Source organism: Tamandua tetradactyla, chromosome 3 (genome assembly GCF_023851605.1).
Source record: "Tamandua tetradactyla isolate mTamTet1 chromosome 3, mTamTet1.pri, whole genome shotgun sequence".
NCBI classification, from domain to species: domain Eukaryota; kingdom Metazoa; phylum Chordata; class Mammalia; order Pilosa; family Myrmecophagidae; genus Tamandua; species Tamandua tetradactyla.
Genome location: NC_135329.1, coordinates 180,489,466 through 180,504,220, shown reverse-complemented (window position 1 = coordinate 180,504,220; position 14,755 = coordinate 180,489,466). Strand labels below are relative to the sequence as shown.

Genomic DNA, 14,755 nt, shown 5'->3' with positions numbered 1-14,755 from the left:
AGAGAACTTGAATATTACTATAAATGAGCTTGACTTAACAGACATTTATAGGACATTACATCCCACAACAGCAGGATACACCTTTTTTTCAAGTGCTCATGGATCATTCTCAAAGATAGACCATATGCTGGGTCACAAAGCAAGTCTTAACAAATTTAAAAAGATTGAAATCATACACAACACTTTCTCGGATCATAAAGGAATGAAGTTGGAAATCAATAATAGGCAGAGTGCCAGAAAATTCATAAATACATGGAGGCTCAACAACACACTCTTAAACAACAAGTGGGTCAAAGAAGAAATTGCAAGAGAAATTAGTAAATACCTAGAGGCAAATGAAAATGAAGACACAACCTATCAAAACTTATGGGACACAGCAAAGGCAGTGCTAAGAGGGATATTTATTGCCCTAAATGCCTTTATCAGAAAAGAAGAAAAGGCAAAAATGCAGGAATTAACTGTCCACTTGGAAGAACTGGAGAAACAAAAGCTAACTAATCCCAAAGCAAGCAAAAGGAAAGAAATAACAAAGATTAGAGCAGAAATAAATAAAATTGAAAACATGAAAACAATAGAGAAAATCAATAAGACCAGAAGTTGGTTCTATGAGAAAATCAACAAGATTGATGGCCCCTTAGCAAGATTGACAAAAAGAAGAAGAGAGAGGATGCAAATAAATAAGATTAGAAATGGAAGAGGAGACATAACTACTGACCTCACAGAAATAAAGGAGGTAATAACAGGATACTATGAACAACTTTACGCTAATAAATACAACAATTTAGATGAAATGGACAGGTTCCTGGAAAGACATGAACAACCAACTTTGACTCAAGAAGAAATAGACGACCTCAACAAACCAATCACAAGTAAAGAGATTGAATTAGTTATTCAAAAGCTCCCTAAAAAGAAAAGTCCAGGACCAGACGGCTTCACATGTGAATTCTATCAAACATTCCAGAAAGAATTAGTACCTACTCTCCTCAAACTCTTCAACATAATCAAAGTGGAGAGAAAACTACCTAATTCATTCTATGAAGCCAACATCACCCTCATACCAAAACCAGGCAAAGATATTACAAAAAAAGAAAACTACAGACCAATCTCTCTAATGAATACAGATGCAAAAATCCTCAATAAAATTCTAGCAAATCGTATCCAACAACACATTAAAAGAATTATACATCATGACCAAGTAGGATTCATCCCAGGTATGCAAGGATGGTTCAACATAAGAAAATCAATTAATGTAATACACCATATCAACAAATCAAAGCAGAAAAATCACATGATCATCTCAATTGATGCAGAGAAGGCATTTGACAAGATTCAACATCCTTTCCTGCTGAAAACACTTCAAAAGATAGGAATACAAGGGAACTTCCTTAAAATGATAGAGGGAATATATGAAAAACCCACAGCTAATATCCTCAATGGGGAAAAATTGAAAACTTTCCCCCTAAGATCAGGAACAAGACAAGGATGTCCACTATCACCACTATTATTCAACACTGTGTTGGAAGTCCTAGCCAGAGCAATTAGGCAAGAAAAAGAAATACAAGGCATCAAAATTAGAAAGGAAGAAGTAAAACTATCACTGTTTGCAGACGATATGATACTATACGTAGAAAACCCAGAAAAATCCACAACAAAATTACTAGAGCTAATAAATGAGTACAGCAAAGTAGCAGGCTACAAGATCAACATTCAAAAATCTGTAGCTTTTCTATACACTAGTAATGAACAAGCTGAGGGGGAAATCAAGAAACGAATCCCATTTACAATTGCAACTAAAAGAATAAAATACCTAGGAATAAATTTAACCAAAGAGACAAAAAAACTATATAAAGAAAACTACAAAAAACTGCTAAAAGAAATCACAGAAGACCTAAATAGATGGAAGGGCATACCGTGTTCATGGATTGGAAGACTAAATATAATTAAGATGTCAATCCTACCTAAACTCATCTACAGATTCAATGCAATACCAATCAAAATCCCAACAACTTATTTTTCAGAAATAGAAAAACCAATAAGTAAATTTATCTGGAAGGGCCGGTTGCCCCGAATTGCTAAAAACATCTTGAGGAAAAAAAACAAAGCTGGAGGTCTAGCGATGCCGGACTTTAAGGCATATTATGAAGGCACAGTGGTCAAAACAGCATGTTATTGGCATAAAGATAGATATATCGACCAATGGAATCGAATAGAGTGCTCAGATATAGACCGTTTCATCTATGGACATTTGATCTTTGATAAGGCAGTCAAGCCAACTCACCTGGGACAGAACAGTCTCTTCAATAAATGGTGCCTAGAGAACTGGATATCCATAAGTAAAAGAATGAAAGAAGACCCGTATCTCACACCTTATACAAAAATTAATTCAAAATGGATCAAAGATCTAAACATTAGGTCTAAGACCATAAAACAGTTAGAGGAAAATGTAGGGAGATATCTTACGAATCTTACAACTGGAGGCAGTTTTTATGGACCTTAAACCTAAAGCAAGAGCACTGAAGAAATAAATAAATAAATGGGAGCTCCTCAAAATTAAACACTTTTGTGCATCAAAGAACTTCATCAAGAAAGTAGAAAGACAGCCTACACAATGGGAGACAATATTTGGAAACGACATATCAGATAAAGGTCTAGTATCCAGAATTTATAAAGAGATTGTTCATCTCAACAACAAAAAGACAGCCAACCCAATTACAAAATGGGAAAAAGACTTGAACAGACACCTACCAGAAGAAGAAATACGGATGGCCAAGAGGCACATGAAGAGATGCTCAATGTCCCTGGCCATTAGAGAAATGCAAATCAAAACCACAATGAGATATTATCTCACACCCACCAGAATGGCCATTATCAACAAAACAGAAAATGACAAGTGCTGGAGAGGATGCGGAGAAAGAGGCACACTTATCCCCTGTTGGTGGGAATGTCAAAGGGTGCAACCACTGTGGAAGGCAGTTTGGCAGTTCCTCAAAAAGCTGAATATAGAATTGCCATATGACCCAGCAATACCATTGCTAGGTATCTACTCAAAGGACTTAAGGGCAAAGACACAAACGGACATTTGCACACCAATGTTTATAGCAGCATTATTTACAATTGCAAAGAGATGGAAACAGCCAAAATGTCCATCAACAGACGAGTGGCTAAACAAACTGTGGTATATACATACGATGGAATATTATGCAGCTTTAAGACAAGATAAACTTATGAACCATGTAATAACATGGATGGACCTAGAGAATATTATGCTGAGTGAATCCAGCCAAAAACTAAAGGACAAATACTGTATGGTCCCACTGATGTGAACGGACATTCGAGAATAAACTTGAAATATGTCATTGGTAACAGAGTTCAGCAGGAGTTCGAAACAGGGTAAGACAATGGGTAATTGAAGCTGAAGGAATACAGACTGTGCAACAGGACTAGATACAAAAACTCAAAAATGGACAGCACAATAATACCTAATTGTAAAGTAATCATGTTAAAACACTGAATGAAGCTGCATCTGAGCTATAGGGTTTTTTTTGTTTTTGTTTGCTTGTTGGTTTGTTTGTTGTTGTTGTTTTTTACTATTATTACTACTTTTATTTCTTTTCTTTATATTAACATTTTATCTTTTTCTGTTGTGTTCCTAGTTCCTCTAAACCGATGCAAATGTACTAAGAAACAATGATCATGCATCTATGTGATGATGTTAAGAATTACTGAGTGCATATGTAGAACGGTATGATTTCTAAATGTTGTGTTAATTTCCTTTTTTTTTCTTTCCGTTAATAAAAAAAAAATTAAAAAAAAAAGTCATATAGCAAAAAAAAAAAAAAAAAAAAAAATGAGAAAGGACAACATGCCACCAAACGTCTCCTGGAAGATATCTGTACATGAAAGTCAGAGACACGTGATAGAAAACACAGAGACAGGAGACTGGGCTATGAGACGGCAAAATAAGGAAGCAAATTGGATAAGGAAACAATTGTGTCTACTACCTACCCATCTATAAATACATACATGCATATCCATGCCTAGTTTTCACCTAAAAGCAGTTGATCCAATGAAGAGCTCATTATGCAAACTCATCAACTGTCCTTAAAATTTGTTTATATCCTTTTTTGGGGGTGGTGGTGGTTGGGGGGGGGCACTGGAGTAATTCTGACCAAGTAAAGGAGCCTTTATAGCCTCCTTTTTTATTTTACTATTATATTCAAGTAAATACTCGGGCAAGAGAATACTCTCATCAACTCAATTTTTAATGTGATTCCAACTATCCAGGTATGCTACTCAGTAATTCTAAGATTTTTGGTTCATTAAAAGCACAGGTCATGCTTGAGTTGGCTAAAGAAAAAATCCCTTTCCCTCCTACCTTGCTCCAATTAGACTCCTGAGCAATAAAGCTCTGATCTCAACCACTAGCATTCTCCATAACTAATTCTATCCATTCTCAAGCTAGGCAGGGGGGCAAAGAGAATTTCCAAAAAGCAATGTTAATATTAAAAATAGAAAGGGGAACAGAGTAAGATAGATAAAAAAATAACTTCCTCAGAGCAATTTAGGACAAATGAAAACTGGTACAAGATTTAGGTTGTCTCATACCCTGGGATGGTTTCAATTCTCATGCGCCCTAATCTAGTTCTAATGCAGTAGGAAGGAGAGTGGACTAGGAGGCAAGATGCTTGAGGATTGCATTTCTCTTTTACTGAACACTGAATACAAGTCATTACTTGTTCAAATATTTTTCATACATTCTTTCATTCATTTTTCTCAACAGCCCTGTGCAAGTGATACTATTCTCCATTGAAGAGATACAAAAATGTAGGTTCAGAGAAATTAATTGACTTGTCCTAGGCCAGATCAAAGGGTACTGGCACGGCCAGGTCTATGTGTCCCTGAAGTCTAAGATATTACCCATTATGATTGATATGTCCCTTATAAAATCAGATTCCTAGTGATGATTAAAAGCATGATAATTATTAACAATAATTATTTAATGAGTTTCTGGTCTGTGTAGTCATTGTGCTTAAAAAATACCTTTACATGCACTAGACAATTTAATTCTTATTCTATCCATCCTATACATTTGGGATGACCGCTCCCATTTTATAAAAGAAGAAACTGGGACTCAGCAATATTAAATTAATTGTTGCAAGTCATGCTTTTTTAAAAAAAAATTATTAATTTTTAAATTAAAAAAAAATATGACAAGAAAGAAATACAAACATTGTTAACATATGATCATTCCATTCTACATATATAATCAGTAATTCACAATATCATCACATAGTTGCAAGTCATGCTTTCAGAAGCAGATTTGAATTGTGTGCGTCACTCTGGAATCCATGTTCTCAAACACTTTACTCATGATTCTTTACCTTTATGGGACCTCAGACGCCCTTGAGAAGCTAACAAAAGCTATGGATCCTCACCTCTTAATCAATATTTAGGGGGTACAAGGGTAGTTCAGTGGTAAAATTCTTGCCTGCCAAGCAGGAGACCCGGGTTCAATTCCTGGTCCCACGTGCTTCCCTCCAAAAAACAAACAAGCAAAATAAATATTCACATAGGGTTCTTCACGGTTGCAAATTTGAGCCAGGTAGTTCTCTGTTTTAGGGGGCTGTTATGGGCGTTGTTTGAGGATTACCAGAATTCCTGGCCTCTACCACCAGACACCAGCAGCACCTCCTCCTCCCCCTCAGTTGTGACAATCAAAAGTATCTCTAGACATTGCCAAATGTTCTAAGGGACAAAATCGCCCATGGTTGAGAACAACTGATTAATACAAATGCCAAACTTTTGATATAATTTCTCAGGTTTGAGGGGCCCTCTGGGGCATATCGATGATTCCCAGGTGTTCTGGCAACCCCATGGATCAGCCCCTACAGTATTCAATGGTGCCTGGGTACTATCTGTGCCATGAATACTGGCGATACTGCAAGGCTATTTCTACCTTTTTGGCAATTATAAGGTCCCTTTATCTCTAAAGATAGGGAGAGTAAGAAATTCAAGGCAAAGAGCTGGCCTCTGGAGAACATGAAACACACGAGACAGTGGGTTGGCTTTCCCAGGGGTAGCTGACTGTGGGCCAAGGCTAGTTTAAATTAGGCCTGGGTGTTGAGATGATTAATTGTGACCAATGCCAGCTCTCGCCTCTGCCCTTTTTTAAACGGGCCTCAGTAAAGCCTCCTGGGATATTTTCAATACCCAAAGCCCATATCCTAAAACCTAACTTCAGACTGCACATCTGGGGTTGTCTAGAGGTGGACGGAACTCCAGGCAGGATGGTACCTGACTGAGGAGGGTGTGTCCTCAACAAATGCTCTCAAAGTCCTGAAGGTACTCCATGGCCTGCCATTCTTTTGCAAAACACACAAAACACTTGCATTCCAGATTAAAGCAATTTCATTTAAAAAAAAAAAAAAGAAGGCAAGGAAAAGAATGAATTAAGATTTTCAAATTCAGTTTTTAAAACAAAGATGGGGAGAAAAGAAAATTGATAAAACTGGATGCACATAAGTTCTTGTGAACACCTATATAGTAAAATTTTTACCCCATTGTCCCTAAAACAGTCTGAACCCATATGAACAGGGCTCCTTCCCCAAACAAGAGCCTTGTTTTCTAATACTGTGCTTCTTGGTGTACACGTCTTGGTGACTTTGTCAACTCTTCTTACGTTCAAATTGTCCTTTGTACTCCTGCTCACCTGTTGAATATCTACTTATCCTTCAAAGAAAGGTCCAGCATCTGCCTTCCCTGCATGGTTTTCTTTCCAGATCAATTTAATGGCTCTCTCATCTCAACTCCATGATATTTTTCATATGCATCGGTCATACCTTTTATCATATAAGAGTATTTTATATATTTCACTTATTATGATTTCAGTTTCCCTAGATTATTATGGAATGAGTTTTTTTTTTTAGTTTTCTGTCTCCAGTCTAACATATATTTCTGACTTACTGCAGATGTTCAAGAAGTGCTTGCTAAATTGAGTCACTTGGAGAATCCTTCACTCAAGTGCTTTGGACCTGATGTAAGTTTTGTCCACAGTGGATAAATTAATTTACAAACTATCTATGAGAGTGCAGAATATGCCTAGTTGGCTTGGATATGCCAGCATATGTTCAGAGAAACTTTGTATTTCTAAAAGCGATACTTGATTTCTTTCTATGTACTGGGTATACAGCCACTTATTCAGCTGCTGCAAAAGTTGAAATTTATTTATCCAATTCAGTAATCCTCTGGTAGAAATCAGCAAAGTCCCAGCAACATCCTATTTATATAACATCTGTGGCATATGAAGCCTCATATTGAGATGTTTTCTCTGGATAACTGAAGGGTACTTTCTAAAGCATCGAAACATATATAATCAAAGACTATTGTGATACAATGCTTTCAAAATATATCAATCCTTTTCATTTAAAATGATTTTCTGAAAAATATAGGGCATAAATAAATACACTACAACCTCTAACCTTTACCTAGTTTCTACTTAATTGTATAATGTCCTGAGGGAGAAAAATTTGAGAAGCTCTGCCTTAGAGTCATCACAAATATTCATTAGCCTACTATGCAATAACACCATTCTGTGCCTGCTTTCACTTTCATTGTCTCCTTTCATTTCAGTTTTCTCCCTATCCCTTCCTATTCCCTTCTTGATTTTCTACTTACAATCTATCTTGAATTAAAAAAACAGATATAAAAGCTTATTAATGCTTGCATGTTTTATATGAATTGAGAAGATTCTTCATGAATATCTAACCAGATTAGACTCTCAGAAACCTTGGCAGCTTATTAAAATGATGAATATTTTCTATATTTACTTTTGGTATGGACTGTGCTCTTGCTTATGTTAAGATTGCTTGAAGTTTTGGTCACTAGGAAAAAGTGCCCAAAACAGAGTGCCCAGAACCAAACTGACCACAGTTAGAACTCATCATCATCATATATATATATATATATATATACACATATATAGGCTACAAATACCCATAATGAAGAAGGATACAACTTTTTGGGGTAAAGATACTATTTTCAGATCCTAAGAATTATCATCACAGTAAACCAACTTCTGTATACTATAATTTCCTTTCTGATTAGAACTACCAACTCATATTTTTTTTGCAAGCCCACAAAACAATCATGGACTCTACAAAACACATCAAAACAATAAAGCCTTCCCAAACTGTATTCAGTATAGTACAAACGTCTTTCTTATTTACATTTCCATGCATGAAATAAAAATGAAAAAGTGATAAAGATGTGCAAGAAAAAGCAATGATAGGTGTTGATATTGTGACGTTTTAGAAGTCATGTTATATTTCAAACTTAAAAAAATAGTTAAAAAAAAAAGAAAGGGTGCACGGGTGGTTTAGTGGTTACAATGCCCACCTTTCATGTGGGAGACCTGGGTTCGGTTCCTGAACCATACACCCAAAAAAAGAAAGAAAAAGGGCGGGCCACGGAACTCAGCAGGCAGAGTTCTTGCCTGCCATGCCAGAGACCTGGGTTCAATTACCGGTGCCTGCCCATGTGAAAAAATAAAAAAAATAGTTACTACAATGGAAAATACATAAATTATAAGCCTGACTACATGATTTAACATATATGAAAATTTTCAGTTTTTTTGAAAAAAAGGAAACTGGTTAAAAATAATTAGAAAAACATAATTGCTAAATAGTTTACTCGTGTTTAAATTAGTAATTTTTTATTAGGCCTACAGAGAATACAATTTCTTTCCTGGCAAAGTTCCTGATTTTACTTACCTATAACATGTATCACATGTTTGTGGTTTAAGATTCTAACAGTTTGGCTTCTAACAGTTGAGGAGTAGCAATGAACCTATTTATACATCTAGGTTATGTAGTCCATTTTTCAGAGGAAAAAGCCTAGGAGACACTGGCTACAGAGAATAATACTCAAGGTTCTCCTACCAGTAGAAACATTATCAGTCTTAAGTGGATAGTGAAGAAATTGTTTAACATTAGTCTTCCTTAAGAAGTATCCTGAGCGGGCCTCGGTGGTTCAGCAGGCAGACTTCTTGCCTGCCATGCTGGAGACCGGGATTCGATTCCCAGTGCCTCTGCATGCGGGAGAGAAAAAAAAAAAGCTACTCTTTTTATCTTCCTTTGAATTCATTAATTATAGATCTGCTGTATGATTTATAGATAGTGGCAGAGATGGAGGTGGAAATTACTTACACTATCAGATTGGACTCCTGTTAAACAGTTTAGATGCTGTTAAATGTTCCACATTACTAAGAAATCAAACAACACATTCCCAGAAATTCTAGAGCTACATAAAATCTCTTCAAAGTTAGCTCACCAAGAATTCACATTTTATTTCTTTTTAAATATTAAGACTGGTTGTACTACTTAAAATTCTTTATCTACCCATTATTAAATAGTGTACGATTATAAAATTTGTCTTTCAGAGGGAGCATCCCAAATTTTCTAAACATATAAGTATAAAATGACTTAAATTATGCCTATTTCATATTCTGAATACATGCATTTGCAATTAACTATGTCAGGCATTTTTCTTTAATTCCATCAACATCAAGTACTATTTATTAAGCACAAGCCTAGCTAATTAATTTTCTGGAGAATAACAGGTATTTTAAAATTCATTCTCTCTGTTTAAGAACCCTTAAATAATCTACCCAATATATGACATTTTATTTCTTAGTAATAATCTCTTCAAAATTTAATTTCTATGTTATGAGTTCAAGGTTCCAATAAGACAAGATTCTGTTCCCATAGTCAGTGTAGTCAAATAAAAAAAGTTACTCAAAACAAGTATAACAGACACCATGGGAATTTTAATTTGAACTACAGTGTGAGAATATCCTCCATAAATATATATATTTAAAGTACTGTTCTAGTTATATATGATTTTGGGGGTGGGTGGGTGGGGAGTGTATGGTCCAGGAATCGAACCTGAGTCTCCTGCATGAAAGGCAAGCATTTCTACCACTGAACCACCTGTGCACCCCAAAATGATTCTTTTTTAATGTAGAAAATAAGCAGTTTAAATGAGTATAATCAAGATGTAAAATCCATTTTCTCTTTACAAAATCACCTCATATAATGTATCAACGACAAAGTAAGGGAAAGCTACAATCTCGTAATTCAAAAGTTTAACAAATGAGGATGAAAATACCTATGGTCTTTAAGCCGTTCATTAAGACTTGCATTTGTGTTTCTCTGGAGAGAAAAAAAAGTAATTTTTATGTGGATTTGGGGAAAGGGTAATATTTTTCTCAAGTTTTTTTATTACAGCAGAAAGATAATGTCTTTTTGTTGTTGTTGTTGTTGGTTTTTTCTTTTTTTTTAAATTTCACATGGGCAGGCACCGGGAATCGAACCCGGGTCCTCTAGCATGGCAGGCGAGCATTCTTGCCTGCTGAGCCACTGCGGCCCGTCCAAGATAATGCCTTTTTAACTTAACAGTAATAATAACAAAACATGCATGTTAAAGTCCAGCTAAGAACATAGAATTTTAGAAAATCATCCTTATGAACATCATACCATCATTCCAATCGTCGTCGTTGGTTCATGAGAAGCTAATGCATATACTTGTATCTAGTATATTTTAGTTGTGGTAGCAATTGCACAGGACTTCAGGGGCAGTTGCCTAGGGAAAATGATAAGCTAAAATGAATTTACAAATGCTTATCTTAGCAGCTTAGTAGTGATTTGGCTGCTATGGCCAAAAGCCACCTTGCACACAGAGCTCCAATGCTCTACGTCATGCCTCAGAAGGGTCTTCAAAGAGCTCTCCCTGCAAAAGCAGCCTGAAGGGCAAGCAGGGCGGTCATAAGAAGGCAAGAGTTTCTGGGCTTTACTTTCTAGTAGGCGGAACTAGAATTTAAATATTAAGACAAAATAGGCATTTAGATAATTCTAAATAGTATAAAACTATTCTCATTTTGCCCTTTGAGCAAACCCCACAGTAGGAACTCACTTTGGGGAGTGAATCCTAAACTAGCTGGATGCTCTTTTTTCAGGTAGGTGAACATCTTTATATCTCTATTAAAAATAACTCAAATAGGTGATGAAATGATATAAAACAGTAGCCTGAGAGGTGGGGGGGTGGGGGTGGAAAAGGCTTTCTTTCGATTATAGTCACATTCATTCAGGGGATTCATACCTGGCAAAAAGTAGCCTAGTTTTGTTTGCACCAACAGGAGCCCCCAGGAGAATAAAACATGCAGCGTCCACAGAAAGAATTTGGTCACACTTTTTAAACCAGTTTGGTTTTCAGAAATCCACCTTTCCTAAAGGGAAAAACACCTTGAGAACCAATTAGTTGATATGAAGGGCCAGGAGAAAAAGAATCTGCTCCACTAGAAAGACTATTTTGTTGATTTTGGGTAAAAACCTAGGACTAGCTGCTAAGATGGGTATTCCCAAAGCTTATCACCCCCTGCCCTAGGGATGCTGCAATCTGCTACGTTTGTATCTTCTGAACAGCCACAGGAACAAAGTCTCAAAACAATTTCTGTAAGGCATAATCCTGAATCATAGAGCAGGTGGCAATTTTCCAAGGAGTATCAGTGGATTATTGGAACAGCAGAAGGAAAATCGAAAAATATTTCTTTTCCCCCTAGGTAATCAGATTTCTCCCTGGCAAAGCTCAGGCCTTTACCCCTTTACACTGCAAAAGGTAAACAAGACAAATGGATACTAAACATTCACAACAAGGCTAAATCCATGATTGATGCCTCTTACTGTTTAAGATCAGCTATAAATATGCTGTCCAGATTTTAATGGTGCGATTGTCTGACTCAGCAGACCAGTGTCAGGAAAGAAATTTACATAAAGGGAAAGTGAAATCTCTCTGCAAGAAACAGGACTGTTAGAAACTGCTTGGGTAAGGAGATGTTCACTTATACAAACATGTGTATACATATTAAACCTGCTCACCAATATCTGCTTGAGCTTAAGTTATTGCCCATAAAAAGCTAAGATATTTGCTTTTAATTTCCAAAAAGTCCATCTCTTTCAATTCTACTTGGAATAAAAATTCTGCAAATAGAGCTGTCATTAGGAATAAAAGGATTAATATCAAGCTGGTATACACAAACATGACCAAAGACTCACCTGCAAACACAGCACATGCTTAGGTGGCTTGATTAAGTGTGATAAGAATGATACAAAACAACTACAGGGCAACAGACTGCTCTCTGGGAATATGGATAGATAATATCTAAGAACCTTAATTGCGCTGCTGTGTAGTACAGCTCTAGAGTGACACCGCCTGAGTTCAAATCTTGGCTTAACTAATTAAGCCATGTATGTAACCATAGGAGAGGCACTAACACCTATAACCTGTAGTTTCCCCTTTGATAGATGCAAGATAATAATTATATCACAATGTGAATGTGAAGAAAAATTCATGTGAAACACTTCCATGGTGTCCAGCATACTCTATGCACTCTATAAATGCTAATCATTGTTGTGATTAAACTAGGATTTCCCATTGGCTTTTGATTCTATATTCCTGAGCCAGAATGGGGAGTGTGAAGCACTGAGTGATTGGCCCCAGTTCTTTGCCCTTCTCTGTGCCCACACCCTTCCACAGCCTCCTCATGGGTGGCATGCTCTTCCCTATCCCTTGACCTTGGACTGGGCCGTGTGACTTGCTCTGGCAGTGGTGTGCAGGTGTGCGGAAGCGACAGTGTGCCAGTCCCAATCCAGAGGACTTAAGAGGTGTCACGCCGTTCTGCTGGTCCTCTGCCAGCTCCGTCATGGCTTGACAAGTACATGCTCTGGCTAACCCTGGGTCCAAGGAGCACATAAAATGCACGGCGCAGTCTCAGATCTGTACACCAACAGCGGGATGCTGAGCCACCCAGCCTGAATCGAGCACCCCCGACTGCCTTTCAGAGCTGCGAGGAAAATAAAGGCCTGCTGACGAAAGCTACCAAAATGCTGTGGCTATTATGTGACAAAAACTAACGGATCCAATGAGCAAAGTTAGAGTTGCCTATCCACAATACATTCCTTATTTTCCAAGGAAAAAACGTATTACCTTTAGTGTCCAGGCCTGAAACAAAGTGGAATAAGGGCGAGAGAACAAATACGTCAATAAAGCCAGGATTCTAGGACTTGGGGTTGTTTCTGTAAAGTTTACCTTGACCTTCTTGGCTTTTGCTTGGGAGAAGGCACGTAATATTAATTATCAAGATTATTCTAAAATAGCCAACATTCATAGGAAGCTTATGATAGGCACTATGCTAATTCAGTGTATTCTCTCTCTTAACTCTCAGAACAGCAGCAGGGCATAGATACTATTAGTTTCGCTCACTGAACAAAAGAGGAAACGAAGGAATATTGAGGGCAAGTAATTTGTCTGAATTCACAAAGTTAGGGAGTAGCTAAGGCAGGATTCACACTCAAAAGTCTCATTTTCCTGGTGCCTGCCCATGCAAAAAAAAAAAAACAAGTCTCATTCCAGTGCACGAGATGATGATGATGGTGACGGTAATGATGATAAGAGCTGCAAACGTGTTTATTTCCCAGTCTAAAATCACTTTACTGATTCAATCACTTTGTATTTATTAATTGACTTAATCCTCACAACTCCATGAACCAGATATTACTTATTATTCATATTTTGCATATGAGTAAATAGGGGCTCCACACATCGTGTTCTTTGCTCAAGTCTAAAGCCAACTAGTAAGTGCCAGAGCTGTATTTGAACACAGGCAATCTGGTTCCAAAGCCCAGGCCTTAATTATTACACTAAGTTAATAGCTATGATCACATTGTCCGTTCCATGTAAAAGGGTGGAATCTTTTCTTTCTCTTTTTCTGGAAACGTATAAACTTCTCCAAGTATTCCAAAGCATATATGCATCCCTGGCACCACAGCTATCTTCAAGTGTATAAAATGTGATAAATGACCTTTAATTTGCACTACAATCACTCTCAGGCTCCACTGCATTTTCATTCTTGCAAGCACAATTTTGTTATTGGCTGCCTTTAATGTTTACTTGTTTTACGTGTTCTTTTTCTGATTGCATATTTTGAGGTTCTACTCTGTCAGGCTACAAACTCTGAGGAATTCTACCGGAGTAATAAAAGGAATATAAAAAAGAATGTCAATCATGATAGGTTTCTAGAACTATCTCTGGGAAATAAAAATACCCACTTAATGTATGAAAACAGCCAATTGGGTTGCCAGGTCTGTTCACACATACATTTCCTGCATCTGCAGGAAGGCCTCAGTAATCTAAAGTCTTTAGATATTTTCTGCTTCTAGTCCCCAAGCCCAGTAGGCATATCTCTGAATATCTTCAAGCTGCAGTGCAAAGATCATTCCTACTTACCTTAAAAGCAGCACCTCCATGAATGATGGATTTTATAAAAATCCCCAAGTCTGTTCCAGTTTCTCGTGATTTGTTCCCTTTCAAGCTCACCCCGAGACCAGCTGAACCTGAATCATTTAGGGGGATCTCGAAGGTGAGTTGCTCTGTTGTCTCCAGGGAGGGCGCATAGCAGTCAGGTTCTCCTTTCTGTGGAGGAAAATGAATATGAAAAAAGAAGACAGTAGAAAGCAGATTAATATTTTACACTCTTAGATTGCCAAACACACATCCAATTGACAAGGCAGGATGACTGGATGTGTAAAAGTTGTAAGCTTGCAAAGGCTAACACTCTCTTTCTGCAAGAAGGCACCACTACTTTCACGGAATGGGAGAAGTTCTCTGGAAATAATATCTGGTGATGGTCAACAAAGAGGATCAT

The 14,755-nt window shown here is 37.1% G+C and overlaps 1 protein-coding gene across 19 annotated transcripts in view; it reads right to left on the bottom strand.

Moving 5' to 3' along the window:
* The window catches only part of PARD3B (par-3 family cell polarity regulator beta), a 1,143,268-nt gene that overhangs the window by 434,655 nt on the left and 693,858 nt on the right, over window positions 1-14,755 (bottom strand). For all 19 annotated transcript variants that reach the window (XM_077154793.1, XM_077154795.1, XM_077154796.1 and 16 more), the window contains one exon: window positions 14,338-14,523. In XM_077154793.1, the coding sequence (XP_077010908.1) occupies window positions 14,338-14,523 (186 nt within the window). The remainder of the gene's footprint in view (window positions 1-14,337; window positions 14,524-14,755) is intronic.